General features: G+C 48.5%; 1 protein-coding gene across 7 annotated transcripts in view; it reads right to left on the bottom strand.

The window, feature by feature from the left end:
* Window positions 1–19,226, bottom strand: part of hivep2a (HIVEP zinc finger 2a) — a 283,035-nt gene that overhangs the window by 16,668 nt on the left and 247,141 nt on the right. For all 7 annotated transcript variants that reach the window (XM_063055449.1, XM_063055451.1, XM_063055450.1 and 4 more), the window contains 3 exons: window positions 13,917–19,063; window positions 13,105–13,259; window positions 5,499–5,674 (listed from right to left, as the gene is read on the bottom strand). In XM_063055449.1, the coding sequence (XP_062911519.1) occupies window positions 5,499–5,674; window positions 13,105–13,259; window positions 13,917–18,464 (4,879 nt within the window). In that variant the 5' untranslated portion in view covers window positions 18,465–19,063. The remainder of the gene's footprint in view (window positions 1–5,498; window positions 5,675–13,104; window positions 13,260–13,916; window positions 19,064–19,226) is intronic.

Below are 19,226 nucleotides of genomic sequence, written 5' to 3'. Positions count from 1 at the left end.
TCGCAGGGGGTTGATGAGGCAAAGGTGAGACCCACAGCTGGACAGGAGGGGTCTGATTTGTCTAGTGAATGGTGAATAGCATATAAGGCATCCGTTAGTCTTGCGAGTCCATGGATCTGCGCCTGGAAAGTCACTCTCCAGGGCACAGGCCTGGGCAAGGTTGTATGGAAGACCGGCAGTTGCCCATGCTGCAAGTCTCCCCTCTCCATGGCACCAATGTAGTCCAAGGGAAGGGCAAGGGCCAATACAGCTTGGCACCGGTGTCGTCGCAGAGCACTGTGTAGTTAGGTACCTTGCTCAAGGACACAACACGCTGCCTCGGCTGGGGCTCGAACTCACGACCTTCAGATCGCTAGTCGAATGCCTTAACCACTTGGCCACGTGCCCACATACATAGCATAGATCATAAGAATTAGGAGGAGATTTAGGGCATTTGGCCCATATAGTCTGCTCCACCATCCCACCAGGACTGATTTACTTTCCCTCTCAACCCAACACTCCTGCCTTCTCCTTGACTAATCAAGAACCTATCAACCTCTGCTTTAAATATACCTAATGACTTGTATTTGCCTTCCTTACCACCAACTCAACTCACAAGTTAACCATTAGGGGATCCTGCACAAGGACTCCCAAGTCCCTTTGCACCTCTGAGTTTTTTATTTTCTCTCCATTCGGAAAATAGTCTACACCTTTATTCCTTCTAGCAAAGTGCATGACCAGACAACTACCTACATTATATTCCACCTGCCACTTCTTTACCCATTCTCCAAAACCATTCTGCATACGCCCTGCTTCCTCAACACTACTTGTCGCTCCACCTATCTTCATATTGTCTGCAAACTTGGCCACAATACCATCAATTCTGTCATCCACATTATTGAGAGAAATTGTGAAACGAAGCGGTCCCAACAATAGCCTCAGCAGAACACCACCATCACTGGCAGTCAACCAGAAATGGCCCCTTTATTCCCACTCTTTGCCTCCTGCTGGTCAGCCAATCTTCCATCAGTGCTAGTATCTTTCCTGTAATACCATGGGCTCTTATCTTGTTAAGGAGCCTCATCTGTGGCACCTTGTCAAAGGTGTTCTGAAAATCCAAGTACACAACATCCACTGACATATGTTTGTCTATCCTACTTGTTATTTCCTCAAATAAGTTGCACAGATTGTCAGGCAAGATTCCTTTAGGAATCCATGCTGACTTTGGCCTATTTTATCATGTGCCTCCAAATAGCCTGTAACTTCATTATTAATAATGGACTCTTAATATCTTCCCAACCACTGGAATCAGGCTAACTGGCCCATAATTTCCTTTCTTTTGCCTCCCTCCCTTCCTAAAGAGGCACTGATACTTGCAATTAACTAGTCCTCTTGAACTATTTCAGAATCCGACATAGAATGGGAGACCACTTCGCCAAGCACCTAAGTTCTGTCTGCCAGAAAAAGTGGGATCTCCCAGTGGCCACCCATTTTAATTCCACTTCCCATTCCCATATGTCAGTCCATGGCCTCCTCTGCTGTCACAATGAGGCCATACTCAGGTTGGAGGAGCAGCATCTTATATTCTGTCTGGGTAGCCTCCAACTTGATGGCATGAATATCGATTTCTCGAACTTCCAGTGATGCTCCCCTCCCTTCACCATTCCCCATTCTCATTTCCCTCTCTCACTTTATCTTCTTACTTGTTCATCACCTCCCTCTGGTGCTCCTTCCCATTTTCTTTCTTCCATGGTCTTCTGTCCTCTCATATTAGATTCCCCCTTCTCCAGCCCTTTATCTTTTTCACCAACTTCCCAGCTCTTTACTTCACCCCTACACCACTCCACTCCCCCCCGCCAGTTTCACTTTGTGTTTCTTCTTCCCCTCCCCCCAACTTCTATCTCTTTCTTTTCTTTTTAAATCTTTTTATTGAGTAAGTATACAAAAAAGGTAAGCCATATAAACATTAATACAATGTTAAAGTATAATAAAATTCCAAAAGATATCAATACCAAAAAAAATACTACAATGTAATTTAAACATAAGAAACCAAGATAACATAATAGTATACTAAATTTTATATATATCAATAGAAAAAAAAAGAAAAAAAAAAACCCCAAAAAAAAACCCACCGTGCAACGAACTAAAAGCAAGGCAAAGCAATGGGCTAACTTGAAACCAAACAGAGTTAAACTTAAAATCACGTCCTCAATCCCGACCTCCATTAAAAACAGTGAAAAAAAAAACAAGAAGGGTAAATATTACATTCAATGAAAATATCGAATAAAAGGTCCCCAAATCTGTTCAAATTTAAATGAAGAATCATAAAGGTTACTTCTAATTTTCTCCAGATTCAAACATAAAATCGTCTGAGAAAACCAAAAAAAGGTAGTTGGAGCATTAAGCTCTTTCCAATGTTGTAAAATACATCTTTTCGCCATTAAAGTAAGAAATGCAATCATTCTACGGGCTGAAGGGGAAAGATTACTAGAAATTTTAGGTAGTCCAAAGATAGCAGTAATAGGGTGAGGAGAGATATCTATATTTAATACCTTAGAAATAATATTGAAAATATCTCTCCAAAAAGTTTCCAAAGTAGGGCAAGACCAAAACATATGAGTTAAAGAGGCTATCTGCCCCGAACATCTATCACAGAAAGGATTAATATGCGAGTAAAAACACGCTAACTTATCTTTGGACATATGTGCTCTATGAACCACTTTAAATTGAATTAGGGAATGTTTAGCACAAATAGAGGAAGTATTAACTAATTGTAAAATCTGCCCCCAATCATCCACAGAAATGGTAAGCCCCAATTCCTGTTCCCAATCTACCCTAATCTTATCAAATGGAGCTTTCCTAAGTTTCATAATAATATTATAAATCATAGCCGATGCACCTTTCTGACATGGATTGAGGTTAATTATCGAATCTAAAATATATGTAGGAGGAAGCATTGGAAAGGAAGAAAGTATAGTACTTAGGAAATTTCTAACTTGTAAATATCTAAAAAAATGTATTCTTGATAAGTTATATTTATTAGATAATTGTTCAAAAGACATAAGGGAACCATCTAAAAATAAATCCAAAAACCGTAAAATACCCTTAGTCTTCCAAGTTTGAAAAGCGCGATCCGTAAAAGAGGGAGGAAAAAATATGTTACCTAAAATAGGAATCGCTAACCCGAATTGATTAAGATCAAAAAATTTTCTGAATTGAAACCAAATGCGCAAAGCATATTTAACTATCGGGTTAGAGACCTGCTTAAGACGTTTCGAATCAAAAGGGAGAGAGGAGCCTAAAATAGAACCAAGTGTATAACCCTGAACAGATTGTAATTCCAATGCTACCCATTTAGGAATAGATAGTATGTCCTGGTCAAGTAACCAAAATTTCATATGTCGAATATTAATAGCCCAATAATAAAATCTAAAGTTAGGTAATGCTAAACCTCCATCTCTCTTAGCTTTCTGTAAATGTATTTTACCCAGTCTCGGATTCTTATTCTGCCAAATAAATGAAGAAATTTTAAAGTCAACTTTATCAAAGAAAGATTTTGGAACGAAAATTGGTAATGCCTGAAACACATATAAAAATTTTGGCAAAAAAAACATCTTAACTGCATTAATACGACCAATCAAAGTTAAATATAAGGGAAACCATTTAGATGAAAGTTGAGTAATATGGTCTATTAATGGTAAAAAGTTAGTCTTAAATAAATCTTTGTATTTACAAGTAATTTTAATCCCAAGATATGAAAAATAATTATTAATCAATTTAAATGGAAATTTATAATATAAGGGAAGATGTTTATTAATCGGAAAAAGTTCACTCTTACTAAGATTTAATTTATAACCTGAGAAAAGACCAAATTGTGCTAATAACTCTAAAACAGCAGGAATGGATTTCTCAGGATTAGAAATATATAAAAGTAAATCATCAGCATAGAGTGATAATTTATGGGACTTTAATCCCCGAGTTATCCCAGTAATATTTGAAGATTCTCGAATAGCAATTGCAAGAGGTTCTAATGCAATATCAAATAATAGGGGACTAAGAGGACAGCCTTGTCGAGTACCACGAAAGAGAGGAAAAAAAGGTGAGTTTAAAGAGTTAGTACGAACCGAGGCTACAGGGGAATGATATAACAGTTTAATCCAGGATATAAATTTCAAGCTAAAATTAAACATTTCAAGCACCTTAAATAAATAAGGCCATTCTACTCTATCAAAAGCTTTCTCTGCATCTAAAGAAATAACACACTCAGGAACATTTTGTGAGGGAGTATAAACGATATTTAACAATGTACGAATATTATAAAAAGAGTAACGACCTTTAATAAAACCCGTTTGGTCTTCCGAAATAATAGAAGGAAGTACTTTTTCTAGTCTATTTGCTAATAACTTAGAAAAAACTTTAGAATCAACATTTAATAAAGATATTGGTCTATAAGATGCACATTGAGCAGGGTCTTTATCCTTCTTTAGTATTAGAGAAATTGATGCTCTATTAAAAGATTCAGGAAGTTTACCAAGTTTCAAAGAAGCCTCAAAAACCCTACAAAGCCAAGGAATCAATAAAGAAGCAAAACATTTATAAAATTCAACGGTAAACCCATCAGGGCCAGGAGCTTTCCCCAGATTCATAGAAAAAATAACATTCTTAATCTCATCCATTGTAATGGAAGTATCTAATAAAGAAGACATATCCTGTGAAATCTGAGGGAAGTCTAACTTATCTAAAAAATCATTCATATATTTAGAATCTCGAGGAGCCAACTTCTATCTCTGACTTTTTTTTCTCCAGCCCTGATGAAGGGTCTGGGCCAGAAACGTCTAATATTTACTCCTTTCCGTAGACGGTACCCGGCCTGCTAAGATCCTCCATCATTTTGTGTGTGTTTCTTATGACCACTGTTACATATTCTGTCCTAATGAAGGCTCTTGGCCCAAAACATTGACTGCTTGTTCTTCTCCATGGATGGAGCTTGACTTGCAGAGTTGCTCCAGAATTTTTTCATGCGTTATTCTATACTTCCTGTAGAATCCCGCGTTTATGTTGTGAAATTTGTTGCTTTGTGCAGCAGTACCGTGCAAAGCATATACAATCGTTTGTAGATCAAATTACAATAAGAAATAGATGAAAAAACAAATAGTGCAAAAAGAGAGCAATAAAATTGAGGGAGTGTTCATGGGTACATGGACTGCTTGGAAATCTGCTGGCAAAGGGGAAAAAATATGTTCTTAAAATGTAGAGCTTGTGTCTTCATGCTCCTATACCTCCTCCCTGATGGTAGTAATGGGAACAGGGTGTGTCCTGAGTGATGGAGGACCTTAATGATGGATGCCTCCTTTCTGAGGCATCGTCTTTCGAAAATCTCCTAGGTACTGGGGAGGCTCGCGCCCATATGGGGCTGGCCGAGTTTACTGTCCTTTGACATATTTATTTATAACACAGTATGCAACTATTGAACAATATCTTCTCCACAAGTGACAGATACTCTTGGTGCAAAAATTTACCTTTAGTTTTGAAGGCGAAGTTACAGAACTTGCACATGAACGGCCGGTGGTCTGTGTGTGTACGGATGTGTTTCTTCAGCATGCTTGGCTTTTTACACCGAATTCCACATTCCTCACAGATATACTTCCCTCTGCCTCGTCCCCTCACGTAAACGTAATCTTCATTCGACTTGTAGCTGCAAAGAGAAAAAGAAACTTCCATTTATCTATTTACTCATTAATATTTAGTTACAGATTAGGCAGATTGCAGACGTCCCACCTCTCCCGGAAGTTCCGGGAGTCTCCCGCATATTAATAGCGGCTCCCTGATGCCCGCAAATTATACACAATATCACAGAAATCAATTTTTTTGAGAGCGAGAGAGAGAAAGCAAAAGAGAATGTGAGAGTGACCACGAGAGAGAGAGACAGAGAGAGAGAGGGAGAGAGAGAGAGAGACAGAGAGACAGAGAGAGAGAGAGAGAGCGCACGTGCGCAACGAGAGAGAGAGAGAGAACGCAAGAATGACCACGAGAGAGAGAGAGCGTGCACCATGGCAGAGTGTCCCAAAAAAGAAAATATAAAACGTATGTCACCCCAGACTACCCTAAAGTGTACCCCTGCCTAATAGGGGTCAAAAATAATGACAGTGTTGCTCGCTGCACTGTTTGCAACAGTGACTTTTCTATTGCCCATGGTGGGTTAAGACTGTAAAAGACGTGTTGAGGTGAGTTTAACAGGTGTCATTGGTTCATTAGCATAGCTAACGTTATTTAAACTAGCTGGCTGGCTGATAGGGAGCTACTCTATTGCAGACATCCCACCTCTCCCGGAAGTTCCAGGAGTCTCCCGCAAATTGATGGTGCTACCTCCCTGAAATGAGTTTTTGCAGGGTGGGATGTCTGAGACTGTCACTCCCGCCACCCCCCGCCCCCAGGGAAAGATACAAAAAATAGAGAAGATAGCTGTAAAGCAAGTGGTGAAAGATCTGAAAGGGAAGAGAGAGGAAACTTCTCCACACAGAGGACGACGGGTATTTGGAATGAGCTGTCGGAGGAAGCGGTTGAGCCAGATACATAGATTGCTCAGAAATCTGATGGTGGAGCGGAAGAAGCTGTTCCTAAAATGTTGTGTGTGAGTCTACATGCTCCTGGACCATCCTTCTGATTGTAGAAACGAGAAGAGGGCATGTCTGAGTGATGGAGGATCTTAACGATGGATGCCTCCTTTCTGAGGCATCGTCTTTTGAAAATCTCTGAGGTGCTGGGGAGGCTAGCGCCCATGACGGAGCCAAATAGTACTCATTTCAACAAATCCATCAATCATTTATTTGTTTATTATTTTTCGTATCTACGTATCTATTATTTTTTTGGAGATGCAGCACAGATCAGGCCATTCCAACCCAACCAGCTGCACTGCCCACAAGCAACGGAAGGGGAAATCGAGGGAACACGCACCAGTCCTCATCGAGGGATCAGCAGTTTCAAGTTCCTGAAGGTCAACATCTCTGAAGATCTACCTTGGTCCTAATATATCGATGCAATTACAAGGAAGGCATGATTTCACCAAAGACTCTCACAAATTTCTACAGATGTACTGTGAAGTGCATTCTACCTGGTTGCATCACTGTCTGGTACGGAGGGGACGGTGCACAGGATCGGAAAAAGCTGCAGGAAGTTGCAAATTCAGCATGGGCACCAGCCTCCACAGCAATGAGGACATCTTCAACAGGCGAAGCCTCAAAAGGGCAGCACCCATCTTTAAGGACTCACAGGACATGCCCTCTTCTCATTGCTGCTATGAAGGAGGAGGCACAGGAGCCTGAAGCCACACACTCAACGTTTCAGGAACATCTTCTTCCCCTCCACCATCAGATTTCTGAGTGGACAATGAATCCATGAACACTACCTCACTTTTCCCTCTCTTTTTGAATTTATTTATTTTTTATATTTCTTACTGTAACGTAGTTTTTAACAGGTATTTCATTGCACCGTGCCACAAAACAACAAACTTCACGGCATATGTCAGAGATAATAAGCCTGTTGGTCTTGCCTACTGTTGACACAGATCAAATCATTACACAATGCATCGAGGTAGCCCAAGGTAAAATGGTAACAATGCAGAATTAGGTGATAATAACGCTGATTTTGTTTAACCTGGAGTCACCCCTCAACCTTCTTCGCTCCAGATTTATGAGAGGTTTAGACAGGATGGATAGTCATAGACTTTTCCCCGGGGAAAGGGAAAATGATAGAACAACCAGTATTTTTTGAGGCATGTCAGCCAAATGCTCACTAATAGGTAGCCATCTTGAGGACACAAGATAGTTAGTATTGCTCAGTTGGACCTAAGGGGCAGCTTCCATTCAGTACAGCTCCAGATTCTAATAAATGCCATCCTTTATTAAGATCCCAGACTATAAATAAAAGATCACTTCTGTATTACCAATTTTTAATTGGATGCTTGAAGCAAATCTTTCTCTTTCCATCTTGCACATTCACATTAGTGAGGCAGCTTCTTTTTCCCATTCTCATTGAGGGACCCTCTCCCTAGTAGGGAGACAGAAATTGAAGGTGGAGAGCTCCCCATCACATCTTTGGTTCTCAAGTGGCTCCGGAGATCAGACGGACAGCGAGATAGCCTTTTCATAACCGGCCTTTTCCCCCCACATGGCCCCCTGTCTGCAACCCCTTTAAGGTTCCTGCAAGAAACTGCAGAGAGTTGTGGACACAGCTCAGCCTCCCCTCCATGGACTCTGTCTGCACTTCTCGCCGCCTTGGTAAAGAAGCCAACATAATCAAGGACTCCTCCCATTCCAGACATTCTTCTCTCCTCTCTCCTTGGGCAAGAATACAAAATCTTGAGACCCTGCTCCAGGACAGTTTCTATCCCACTGATATTGGACTCTTAAGGAAAACCTCCTACACAATAAAGATGCAGTTTTGATTTTCCAATCTTGCAGCTTATTTGTCTCCCTGCACAGATCTTTCTCTTTAACTATTCTGCAGATGCTGGACATCGAGAGCAACACATAAAATGCTGGAGGAAATGAGCAGATCAGGCAGCATCTATGGAGGGGAATGACTTGGACTGACACCCTTCGACAGGACTGGAAATGAAAGGGGTCTTCCACTTGAGCTAAGTTTCACCAGCATTTTGTGTTTGTTGCTCTGGAAAGAAAGAGGGTAGAAGCCAGAATAAGCAGCCAGAGGCCAGAATATTTCCCTCCTCGCACCTTACAGTTTTTTCCCCCTTCCCTTCCAGCCCTGATGAAGGATCTTGGCCAGAATCGTTGACTGTTTATTCCTCTCCATAGATGCTGTCTGACATGCTGAGTTCCTCCAGCATTTTGCGTGTTTCTTTGATATTCTACATTCTGTAATTGTTTTTCACTTTGTACTACCTCAATGTACTTATGTTTATAATGGTCTGTATGGATGGCAAGCAAAGCAAATTTAGTCACTGTATCTTGGTACATTTGACAATTAGTAAATAAAAATAATGCAGTTATTTTGTAAGTAACACTATTCTTTGCATTTCTGGTTAGATGCTAACTGCATTTTATTAGCTTTGTATCTGTACTTGGCACAATGACAATAAAGTTGAATCTAATCTAAACTAATCAACATTTTAGGACAGCTTCTTCCCCTCTGCCATCAGATTTCGGAATAGACAACAAACACTACCTTACTGTTTTCTTCTGCTCTCTTTTGCAGTACGTAGTTAACGTAATTATATTTCTTATTGTAATTTATACTTTTTAATTTACTGCTGCTACAAAAACAACAAATTTCATGACATGTGCCAGTGATATTAACCCTGATTCTGATTTTAAAGAGCTGGCAGAGGCATTGGTGGACGAAAAGGTTCATTCAGGGGTATCCTGCCTCTCCCTCGTTCTGGTTAACACCCAAGTTCAATATCCATTCCCTCAGATCCAGGGAACTTTGGTGATTTTCCATAGGGAGCATTCCACCAAAACCATCCTGGTTCCAAGAGTGCTCTCCTTCCCAAAGACACAGTCACAGAGCCTGTCCCCAGCTCAGAGTGAAACAGGTTGACCACCTTCCTGCTTATGAACAGATAGTCATCATTCCCATTACTTATTCAACAGTATGTATGTGCCCACAGCAATGCTCAGTACCCATAGCAACCAAAACTATCTGTTACCTACAGCAACTGGGGCCCTTAAAACTGATAGCAAGCAGATGCATTCTGTACCCTTCAGCTATGGGTTCTGAAGGGTGCACTCCAAGCACCCTTCAGAGCCCATAGCAACCAGTACCCATAGCAACCAATGCCATGCAGTAACATAGCAACCAGTACTCTTCACCATCTACAGCAACCATTTTCATTCAGTACCCAAAGCAACCAATGCCATTCAGTTTCCATAGCAACCAATGCTATTCAGAACCCATAGCAACCAATCCCTTTGAATGCCCATATCAACCAGGCCTCATCAGTGCCAACAGCAGCCAGTGTCATTCCATACCATAGTAACCAGTGCCATCCAATACCCATGGCAACCAGACCAATAAATTACCCACAGGAACCAATACCATCCAGCACCCATGGCAACCAGACCTACACATTACCCATAGCATCCAGTACCAACTACTTCTGACAACTACTAGAGCCAGTTGTAACATATAACCAGAATCAGGTTTACCATCAATGGCATATGTCATGAAATTTGTTTTGCAGGAGCGGAACAGTGCAATACATAATAATAGAATAAAACATGATAATAAAAAGATATAAATACTTAAATTAAATAAGTTGTGCAACTGAGAACAAAAAATAAAGAAAATAGTGAGGTAGCGTACATGGGTGCACTGTTCATTCAGAAATCTGATGGCTGAGGGGAATAAGCTGTTCCTAAATTGTTAAGTGAATGTCTTCAGGCTCCTGTACCTCCTCCTTGATGGCAACAATGAGAAGATGGCAGGTACTGGGTGATAGGGGTCCTTAATGATCGATGCCGCCTTTTTGAGGCATCACTCTTTGAAGGTGTCCTCGATATTGGGGAAGCTAGTCCTCGTGCCTGTGATGGAGGAGGAACAGTTTAGAACTGTCTGCGGCTTTTTTCAATCCTGTGCAGTGGCCCCTCTACACCAGATGGTGATGCAGCCGGTTAGAATGCTCTCCACGGTACATCTGTAGAAATGCGTGAGTGTCTTTAGTGACATACCAAATCCCCTCAAACTCGTAATGAAATATAGACACCTTGTAATTGCATCAATACATTAGGACCAGGGTAGATCTTCGGAGATGTTGACACCCATGAACTTGAAGGTGTTCAACCTTTCCACCGCTGATCCTTCTGAGGACTGGTGTGGGATCCTTTGAGTTCTCCTTCCTGAAGTCCACAATCAATTCCTTGGTCTTAATGATGTTGAATGCAATTTTATTGAAAAGCCTTAAAACAATGGTGTTTGTTGAAGTACCCACAACTGAGACTGCGGGTTTCAGCTGCCGTAGTCCTAAATAGGAATACCTGATGATTCTCATCGGAGCTGCACGTCAAGATACCGTATATTGATGTAGCAGCCAACGTCATCCACTACCTACAACAACCAGAGCCATTCCATGCCCTGTTTGAAAAGAAAGTACTTCCTGCCACCATTTTGAGGGCCCTGTGGAATATCCCACACAGAATGCTGGAGAAACTCAGCACCTATGGACAGTCAATGTTTCTAGCCAAGACTCTTCATCCGGTCTGAACTACATCAGGATTCCTCACCTTTATTACAAAGTTATTGATAATTCTGAGGGGAAAACAGATTGTTGAGTGTCATAGGGGACAGGCCAAAATTATTAAAGGGCTACAAACCTGAGAGGAAAATTAATATTCCTTCTTTTTCAGCCCATTACCTCTTCCACCTTGCCCTCCCACTTCCTTTCTTCATTCCCCCTTATCCCACCTGTGGTAATGTGAGCATTATTAAAAGTAAGTTAATACTAATTAGGATAATGGGGGTGGGGTTACTTCCATTCTTTTTACTTCCAGTGTGCTTTGTATATAGTGTTCCTGCCAAGCTGTACGGGTTGTGAAAGCCTCTGTATATACATATCGGTTTTGATGTTCGAGATAAAGTTGTTTCTTTGGGCATGAAGTTGTCGAGTGTGCCTCTTTCAAAGTAGAAGTTACCACACCACCCACATGCACTCCCCTCATCTGATCCAGCTACCACATTCCAGCTTCTACTGCCTATTCCCTCCCCTTTCTTATTCTGGCTTCTTCCTCCTTCCATTCCAGTCCCGATGAAGGATCCCAGCCCGAAACATCAACTGTTTATTCCTCTCCATAGATGCTACCTGACCTGCTGGGTTCCTGTAGCATTTTGTGTGTGTTACTCTGGATTTCCAGCAAACCGCAGAATCTGTTGGGTTTGGCAAACTGACTGGCTGGCGAGAATCTTCAGTCAGGGAGCAAATAGCTTTGACTGCTTTGTGTTCAGCCCCAACATCCTTTATAAGAAACTTTGTACGTTCTTCCCGTGAGCCTGAGGGTTTCCTCCCACAGTCCAAAGACGTACTGGTTAGCAGGTTAGTTGGTCACTGTAAATTGTTCCGTGATTAGGTTAGGATGAACTAGGAGCTGGGCAGTGCAGCTTGTTGGGCTGAAAGGGCCTGTATCTTTAAATAAAATTTTAAAAAACACATCCACAATGGTGAATGTCTGTAAAAGATTCACAAGGATGGAAAGGTTTGAACTATATGAGGAGGCTGGGCAGACTGGGACTGTTTTCCCTGGAGTGTAGGAGGCCGAAGGCCGAGGGGTTCAGAAAAGCATGAGGGATGGACCCACAAATCTGAAACCCGGCTCCCTGCACCAATTCTTTTCCTACTGTGCCCCTCACATCACCTTCGGACACCTGAGAAAAGGGAACTGTCTTCTCTATTTCTCTCACAAACAAGCGAACATCTGCAGATGCTGAAAATCCAAGCACCACACACAAAATGCTGGAAAAACTCAGCAGTCCAGGCAGCATATTGTCGACGTTTCGGGCCGATGCCGCCTGGCCTGCGGAGCTCCTCCAGCACCTTGTGTGTGTTTCTCTATTTCTCTGCCAGGTCTGGAGGACCTGATTGTAAGGAAAGATTAAGAACGCAGAAGACTGAGATTGGGTAAATGCAAGCAGGCTTCTCCCACTTCGGTTGAATAGGTCAAGGGTTAAGGGTGAAAGGTGACAAGGGGAACACGAGGGAAAACTTCTTCACTCAGAGGGTGGTGAGAGTGTGGAACGCGCTGCCAAGTACATGTGAGCTCGATTTCAATGTTTAAGATAAATTTGGACAGGTACATGGATGGTAGGGGTATGGAGGGCTATGGTTCCAGGGCAGGTCAATGGGAGTAGGCAGTTTAAATGGGTTCAGAAAGGACTAGATGGGTGAAGGGCCTGTTTCCGGGCTGTACTTTTCTATGATTCTATTACTGTGGCTATAGAAGAAACACACCGGAACATCACCAGGAGCTGGTATCTACAGTCCCCCATTCAAACCACAGCTGTGTCAGACAGAGAAATGTTGAACCCAAAAAGCTGGTGCACAAAATAATTTTTAAAGAAGCTTATAGTCTGGAAATATTTTCACATCAAAGATGTTGGTATCCCTGGGATACCTACCCTCCGTCGAAGATTTTAATTCTTGTGGGTTCAATCTTGGTTCCGTGGTCTTTGGTGGCACACGCCTCCATTTTCTCCCTCTCCTTTTCCAAACTTGCTGCTGTTTTCCTTCCGTTTCTGTCACTCTCTTGCTGCGAGGATTCGTACCATTTAATCTGCGGACGGCAGATGGCACCTTGTTATTTCTCTCTGCCGAAGCAGTTCAGTTTTTAACCCTTCCTGGTTCAGTGGGCCAACAGTCAGGGACAAATTCTCCTTGCACAGGCAGAGAGGGCTCCCTGCACCTGCCTGCCCTTTCATTGATCTGTAGAACTCTGCTGTAACCCTCCCACCACCCTGTCTCTGACTGCTTTTATCAGAATTAAATTTCTTTATATTTTCTTTGGAATATTCTTTCGTGAAGCCACTTGCACTGGCACCCAGACCACTCTGAGCACCAATCAAGAGCTTCGTGTGATTTGTAAAACATTCTTCTCCTGCTGACCACATGCCACATTCTTCCATTTCACACCATGTGTCACTCTGAACCTTCAGACAATAATCTACCAATATTTCACCTACACAAAAGGAAATAAAAGCAGCAATTATCCCCCAGGCATTTGTGTGTGTGTGTGTGTGTGTGTGTGTGTGTGTGTGTGTGTGTGTGTGTGTGTGTTTGCGTGCTTGTGTGCTTGTGTGTGTGTGTTTGCGTGCTTGGGTGTGTGTTGCGTTTCTGTATGTGTGTGTGTGTGTGTGTGTGTGTGTGTGTCTCAGATGGGATTGCTGCCAGACCCCCACCCCAGCATGGTTGAACGACTGTGGCTGCCATTTACCTGGGCCAGGTGCTGCTTCCAGCTGCTGGAGGCCACCAGTTTGCCGGCGCTGGGCCAGCCGGCTGCCGCGGTGACGTAAATTTCGGGCCGAGCCTTCTGCTTGGAGCACAGCAGCGCGAGAGCCACCTTAGTGGGGGTGCCAGGCGGGTTGGGGTTGTAGGAGCCAACGCACCAGACAGCGTAGACGGAGGAGCCAGGGGTGGCGTGACGGGCGTGACTAGGCCGGGCGTGGCTAAGGAAGCACCAGCTGATGGTGGCCGCGCTGCGCAGGCTGGGGAACGGCGGTGGAGAGGGGAGGAGGTGCTGTTGCTGGGACGGCAATGAATCGGAGGCCTCAGCCGGCAGCGGGGAGGTCCCAGGAGCCCGCACTGCAATCTTGACGGGGAAACGGCGGGCAGCGGAGGAGGAGGAGGAGGAGGAGGGAGGCTCGGGTGACGGAACCAGCGGACTCTCCCCAGTGGCCATCTCCACCTCAGAGACGGGACCAGGCCGGGCCTCTTGCGAGGAGGAGGGTGAGGAGGTCCTTCCCTCCTTCAGTTCAGTGGTACACCGCTGCCTCACCAGCTGGGGCTTGCTGGGCTTGGTGCAGGGGGAGGAGGAGGGGGAAGGGGAGGCGGGAGAGGGGGAGGAGGAGGGGGAGGACTCCCTCAGGCTGAGTTTCTCCATCATCTGGCCACAGATCCTCTCTTCCTTCACTCGCTTCTGCTGCTGGTTCTCCAGCACCAGCTCCAGGCTGCTGGCCGGAGAGAGGACCCGCTTGCTGCTACTACCAGCAGTGGCAGCGGCCGTGGCCGGAGAGACGCCCTCGGGCAGCCCAGTCCCGGACAACGAAGAGAATGAGGAGGAAGAGGAGGAGGAGGAGAGGGATGAGGACAAGCGCCAAGGCAGGAACGGAGTCCGCTGGGTGGGTGGTGGCGACTCCACACGCTGAGTCAGGCCAGCAGGCTGGAGGCGGCGACGGCCAGGAGCTGGCGAGTGGCAAACACTGGTATAGGTGACGCTGCCGTAGCTGGGCACCTGGGCCTGGATCCGGACTGGGACCAGCAACTGGGGTGGAGGGGCGGCAGCGGCGGCGATGACGGGGAGGGAGGCCAGAGTGGGGCCAGGCCCACCCGCCCGGCTCGGCGAGTGCTGAGGGGAGGCCCAGGGAGAGGTTGGCCGTCCCCAGGATCCAGGACGGGCCCCAGGCTTCCCCTCAGAAGGCCAGGCCTCAGGCTCCGGGGCAATGGCATCGGACACTGTGACACGGAAGGGGTGGGCCTTGAAGGCCTGCGCTTCCCCCTGGAAGAAGGGATGGGTGTGGTTGGGGAGCTTGGCCTGGAACTGGGTGCAGACCTCGAAGCCGGGTGACCGTCGCCCTGGCGACGGTGAACGGAGCCGGGGGTAGGCCTGGCACAGCTGCATGGTCTCGGGTGCTTCGGGGCCCTGTGGGCTCTCAGAGCCCAAGCCGAGTGTGGCCTGGCGCACCAGAAAGCACCTCCTCCTTTCTGTGGCTTGGGAGGGTGACGGGATGGGAGGTGGAGGAGACGAGGAGTTGGAGGAAGCCGACAGGCTGCCATAGTCAAAGGACTTGCTGCGGGTCTCTGCCCCCTCCAGGCAGGGCAGGCAGGGCGACTGCTCCGAGGCTGAGCGCCTCATTTCCTTGAGCTGAGGCCCGGCCGAGCCAGCGGTAGGGGGCACCGTCAGGTAGTCAGCCCTGGACCCAGTGCCCACCGCCTCCTCGCGCTCCAGCGACAGCGAGAGACCAGAGCCATGAGACCAGTTGCTCTCCTGGCTGGGGCTACGGCTCGGCGGCCCTGAATCAAGGCTGGAGGAGTCGCCGGACGAGTACTCGAGCTCAGCCAGCCGCAGCCTCTTCTTCTTGGGAGGCAGCTTCTCAGCAGGCAGCTGGCACAAAGTCTCACTGCGCTGTGGCCACTGGAACTCCTCGACTACCCGCTCGGGCTCCCTGGCTGGGGGCTCCCGTTCCCTCTCCCGCTCTCGCTCGGGCCTGTCAGGCTCCTCCGTCACCCGGATCTCAGGCACCTGGATGTTACGCTGGCGCACCAGCTTGGGCTGAGGGGATGGGCCTGAGGTCGAAGCGAGGCCCGGCGGTGGGAGGGCGATGGAGGCCTCAGAGAACTCGGCTGGTGGCCCGTCTTGCACCTCGGAGGGCGAGACGTCACCGGCTGGAGTCACCTCCATGGATTCAGAGCGTTCGAAGGAGCTGGGCCGGCTGAGGGAGTTGGTGTGCTGGATGACGGAGATCTCATTGCCGCCAGGTCGGCGGCAGGCTTGGGGCGAGGGGGGCCAGGCTTCGGGGCCCTCGTCAGGACCTGGGACATCCCACTCTTCTTGACTGGGCTGGGTCTGTGGCCTGTGAGTCTGCGAGGCCTGAGGAGTGGCCCGGGATCCGGGTTCCTGCTCCAGGCTCTCAGCCCTGGAGTCACAGAGGGAGGCCAATGAGGTACTGGAGCCACCATACGGGCTGCCGCCATCGTCACCGATGCCAGTGACTTCCTCTTCGTCCCCCACGCTCTTCTCTTTCCTGCGCTTGCGGAAGGGCAAGATGTCAGGACCCTGGCTACCAGGCCTGTGGGGCGAGGCCTGGGAGAATACTGTAATCTCTGGGCCAGCTCTGGGCTTGGGGGCACAGTAGAAGGTGCGGTGGGCCTCGAAGTTGTCCCAGAATTGGTATTTGATGCCACAGGCCTCGCATTCAAAGGCTGGATTCTGTCCCTGAGCCCGTGGCAGCACTACCCTCCGGGCCTCGGCCTCACTGGCCTCTCCTTCCTCCGGCCCGGGAGCTGACCTTCCGCGAGGGCGGGTGGCCTCAGCCTCGTCGGGTGGTGATGGCGCCTCCAGTCCGGGTACCAGCTCAATGGCAATTTGTCTCTTGAGCAGCCGCTGGTGGGAGCCAGGCGGGAGGACGCCATCGCAGGAGGTGAGCCTCTCGTCGAAGGAGTGGCTACCCCGCAGGAGTTGGGGCACGGCCAGGCCACTGCCTGTGGTGACGGGCATGGAGTTGCTCCTGGTGAGCTGGGAGCCGTCTCCGCCAGGGACACCCAACAAGCAGGACTGGGCCTTGTCGGACCTGGACAGATCTCTGCCTTCTCCCTCACCGGGCAGGAAGTAAGGCCGGTTTTTCCCGCTGTCAGGCAGAGCTGGCTCCCTCAGCACCTCCTCATGGGCCACGAGGCGCATGATGTGTTCCTCGATCAGCCTCTCAATATCGGGCCCTGCCTCTTTGGCCCCCGCCGCCACCCGAGACTCCAGGGAGGCCTCGTTCACCACCAGTGACCTGGGAGCCAGGCGAGCAAACTTGCCGAAGATGATTTCAGCGTAGGACTTGGCCGCCTCGGTGTCGGGTGGGCTGGCCTGCTGTTCAGCACTCTCAGAGCGTGAAAAGTAGCCCGAGTCGGTGCTGCCCTTGCTGTGTGGGCTGAGCAGGTGAAGCGACTGCTCGCTGTCCCGGCCACCCCGCTTCTCACTCAGCCTGAGTGCGAGCTTCTGCTTGACAGCCCGCTGCCCGCTGTAGCTGCGGCCCAGCCCTCCGGGACTGTGGCAGGCTGGCTCGGCCTTGGCTGGGGGCGGAGCCTCGGACTGGGTGCCGGCTCCCTGGGCCCGGGGCACAATGAGGATGGGGACCTTCATGGGAGGGGGAATGGGATGGGGAAGGGGCTCTCCCTCGGCCGGTAGTATTGGTCCCCCCGACCTGGCCTTTGCGTACGTCTCATCGTCGCCGAGGATAAATCCCATGCCGCGCCCCGGGGCCTCCACCTCATCCTGGGTCGAAGGCCTGCTCCCCAGCCGCACCTCCTCATCCGTGTCGGTGCTCTCGTCTCCGTCGGAGGGCGGCGGCTCGGCATCTTCGCCGGGCAGGGTAGCTGGCTCGGCCGAAACTGCGGGGGCCAGGCCAGCCTTGACAGCATGGGCGTGTGATTTGCGGTGTTTGTAGAGGTTGCTCTTGGTCTTGAAGGAGAAACCACAAGGGCCGCAGGGGTACGGCCTCTCGCCCGTGTGCGAGCGGATGTGTTTCTTGAGAACACTAGGCTTGGCACAGGCCCGCCCGCAGTACTGGCAGATGTGCCGGCCTGGCTTACGGGCCTTGCGCTCCTCCCGGGCACCGAGCTGTGGGTGGCGGTAACCAGTGGCAGAGGGTGGGGTGGTCCCTACCTTCTTGCCGGGCTGGGGGCCCAGGAAGGGCTCGCCACACCCGCCGAGCTCCGGCTGAACGCTCAATTGCCAGGACCCTCCCTCAGGGCCCCTTGCCTCAGCCTCACCGGATACCTGATAGGTCGGTTGCCTGGGGAAGGCCGGGTACGGGGGCTGGGTGTAATGGTAGGGGCTGGTCAGGAGGTGCTGGCGGCGGGCAGGGTCAGGGTGAGGGAGTGGAGGGGGAGGAGGCGGGGGAGCCTCGGAAGGAAGAGCCCGGTAATAATTCTGTGTGGCCTCCGCCGGCCTCCTAGGCCGCTCGCTGGCAATGGGGGCCCATTCCCTGCTGCCTTGCCCAGTTCCTCCAGGTTCCTGCAGCTGGGCAGGGCCCAGAGCGACCGGTCTGGGCTCCATCTTGCCGGGGGTGGAGTGTGGGTGGGGGAGGGGTGGGAAGGAATGGTGGGGGTGGGGGGGGTGCACAACGGTGGTAGGCTCTCTCTGGTGACGGGGGTCTCAAGCAGGGCCTCCTCCTCCCATTGGCCAGCCGGCGTGCCCCCTCGCCGCCGGTTCTGCTCTGGATGCAGTCTTGCTGGGGCTCCCCTGTGCCCCCCCCCCTCCACCGAGCCCTGCTGGGTGTCCGATTGCCTGCTGCTGGTTAAAGTGCCGTTCCCTCACGGGGTCTGCTCCCTGGCCGGGGATCCGACACGGCCCTCGGCCGACTAATTGTGCAGCAAGCCTGGGGAATACTGTTTGCTCTCTTCAGCGTTGCCCTTCCCATCACAAATCAGCATCCTGGTCAGACGACATGGGCCGGGCCTCAACTTTCCTACGATCCCGCACCATCGTCGCACCAGGAAATGTTGAAAGCTCGGGCCAAGCGTCCCCTTGAAATCCGGCCGCTGTCTCTCACTTGGTGTTCAGCCTGTTGGTTTGGTTTATCGGGATGGAGTGAGGTGGAGGTGGACGGCGTTCTAGCTTTTAGATGGCACTGGTGAAGCTCAGCGACGACTTGCCTGTAGCAAACAAAACAAAGAAAACTGCTAACTACTTTATAGATCACACTTTTTCTGGTAAACAGTCACTGCAGTCAACAGCCTCTAACTTCCCTTTCAGTGTGGGTTTTTGAACTGCCTGTATGACCTGGCTTTTTTGCAGTGTGTATTGAAGTATCAAAGT

The sequence above is a fragment of the Mobula hypostoma genome, chromosome 8 (assembly GCF_963921235.1).
Source record: "Mobula hypostoma chromosome 8, sMobHyp1.1, whole genome shotgun sequence".
In the NCBI taxonomy this organism is placed as follows: Eukaryota; Metazoa; Chordata; class Chondrichthyes; order Myliobatiformes; family Myliobatidae; genus Mobula; species Mobula hypostoma.
This window is presented reverse-complemented; position numbering and strand designations above follow the sequence as displayed.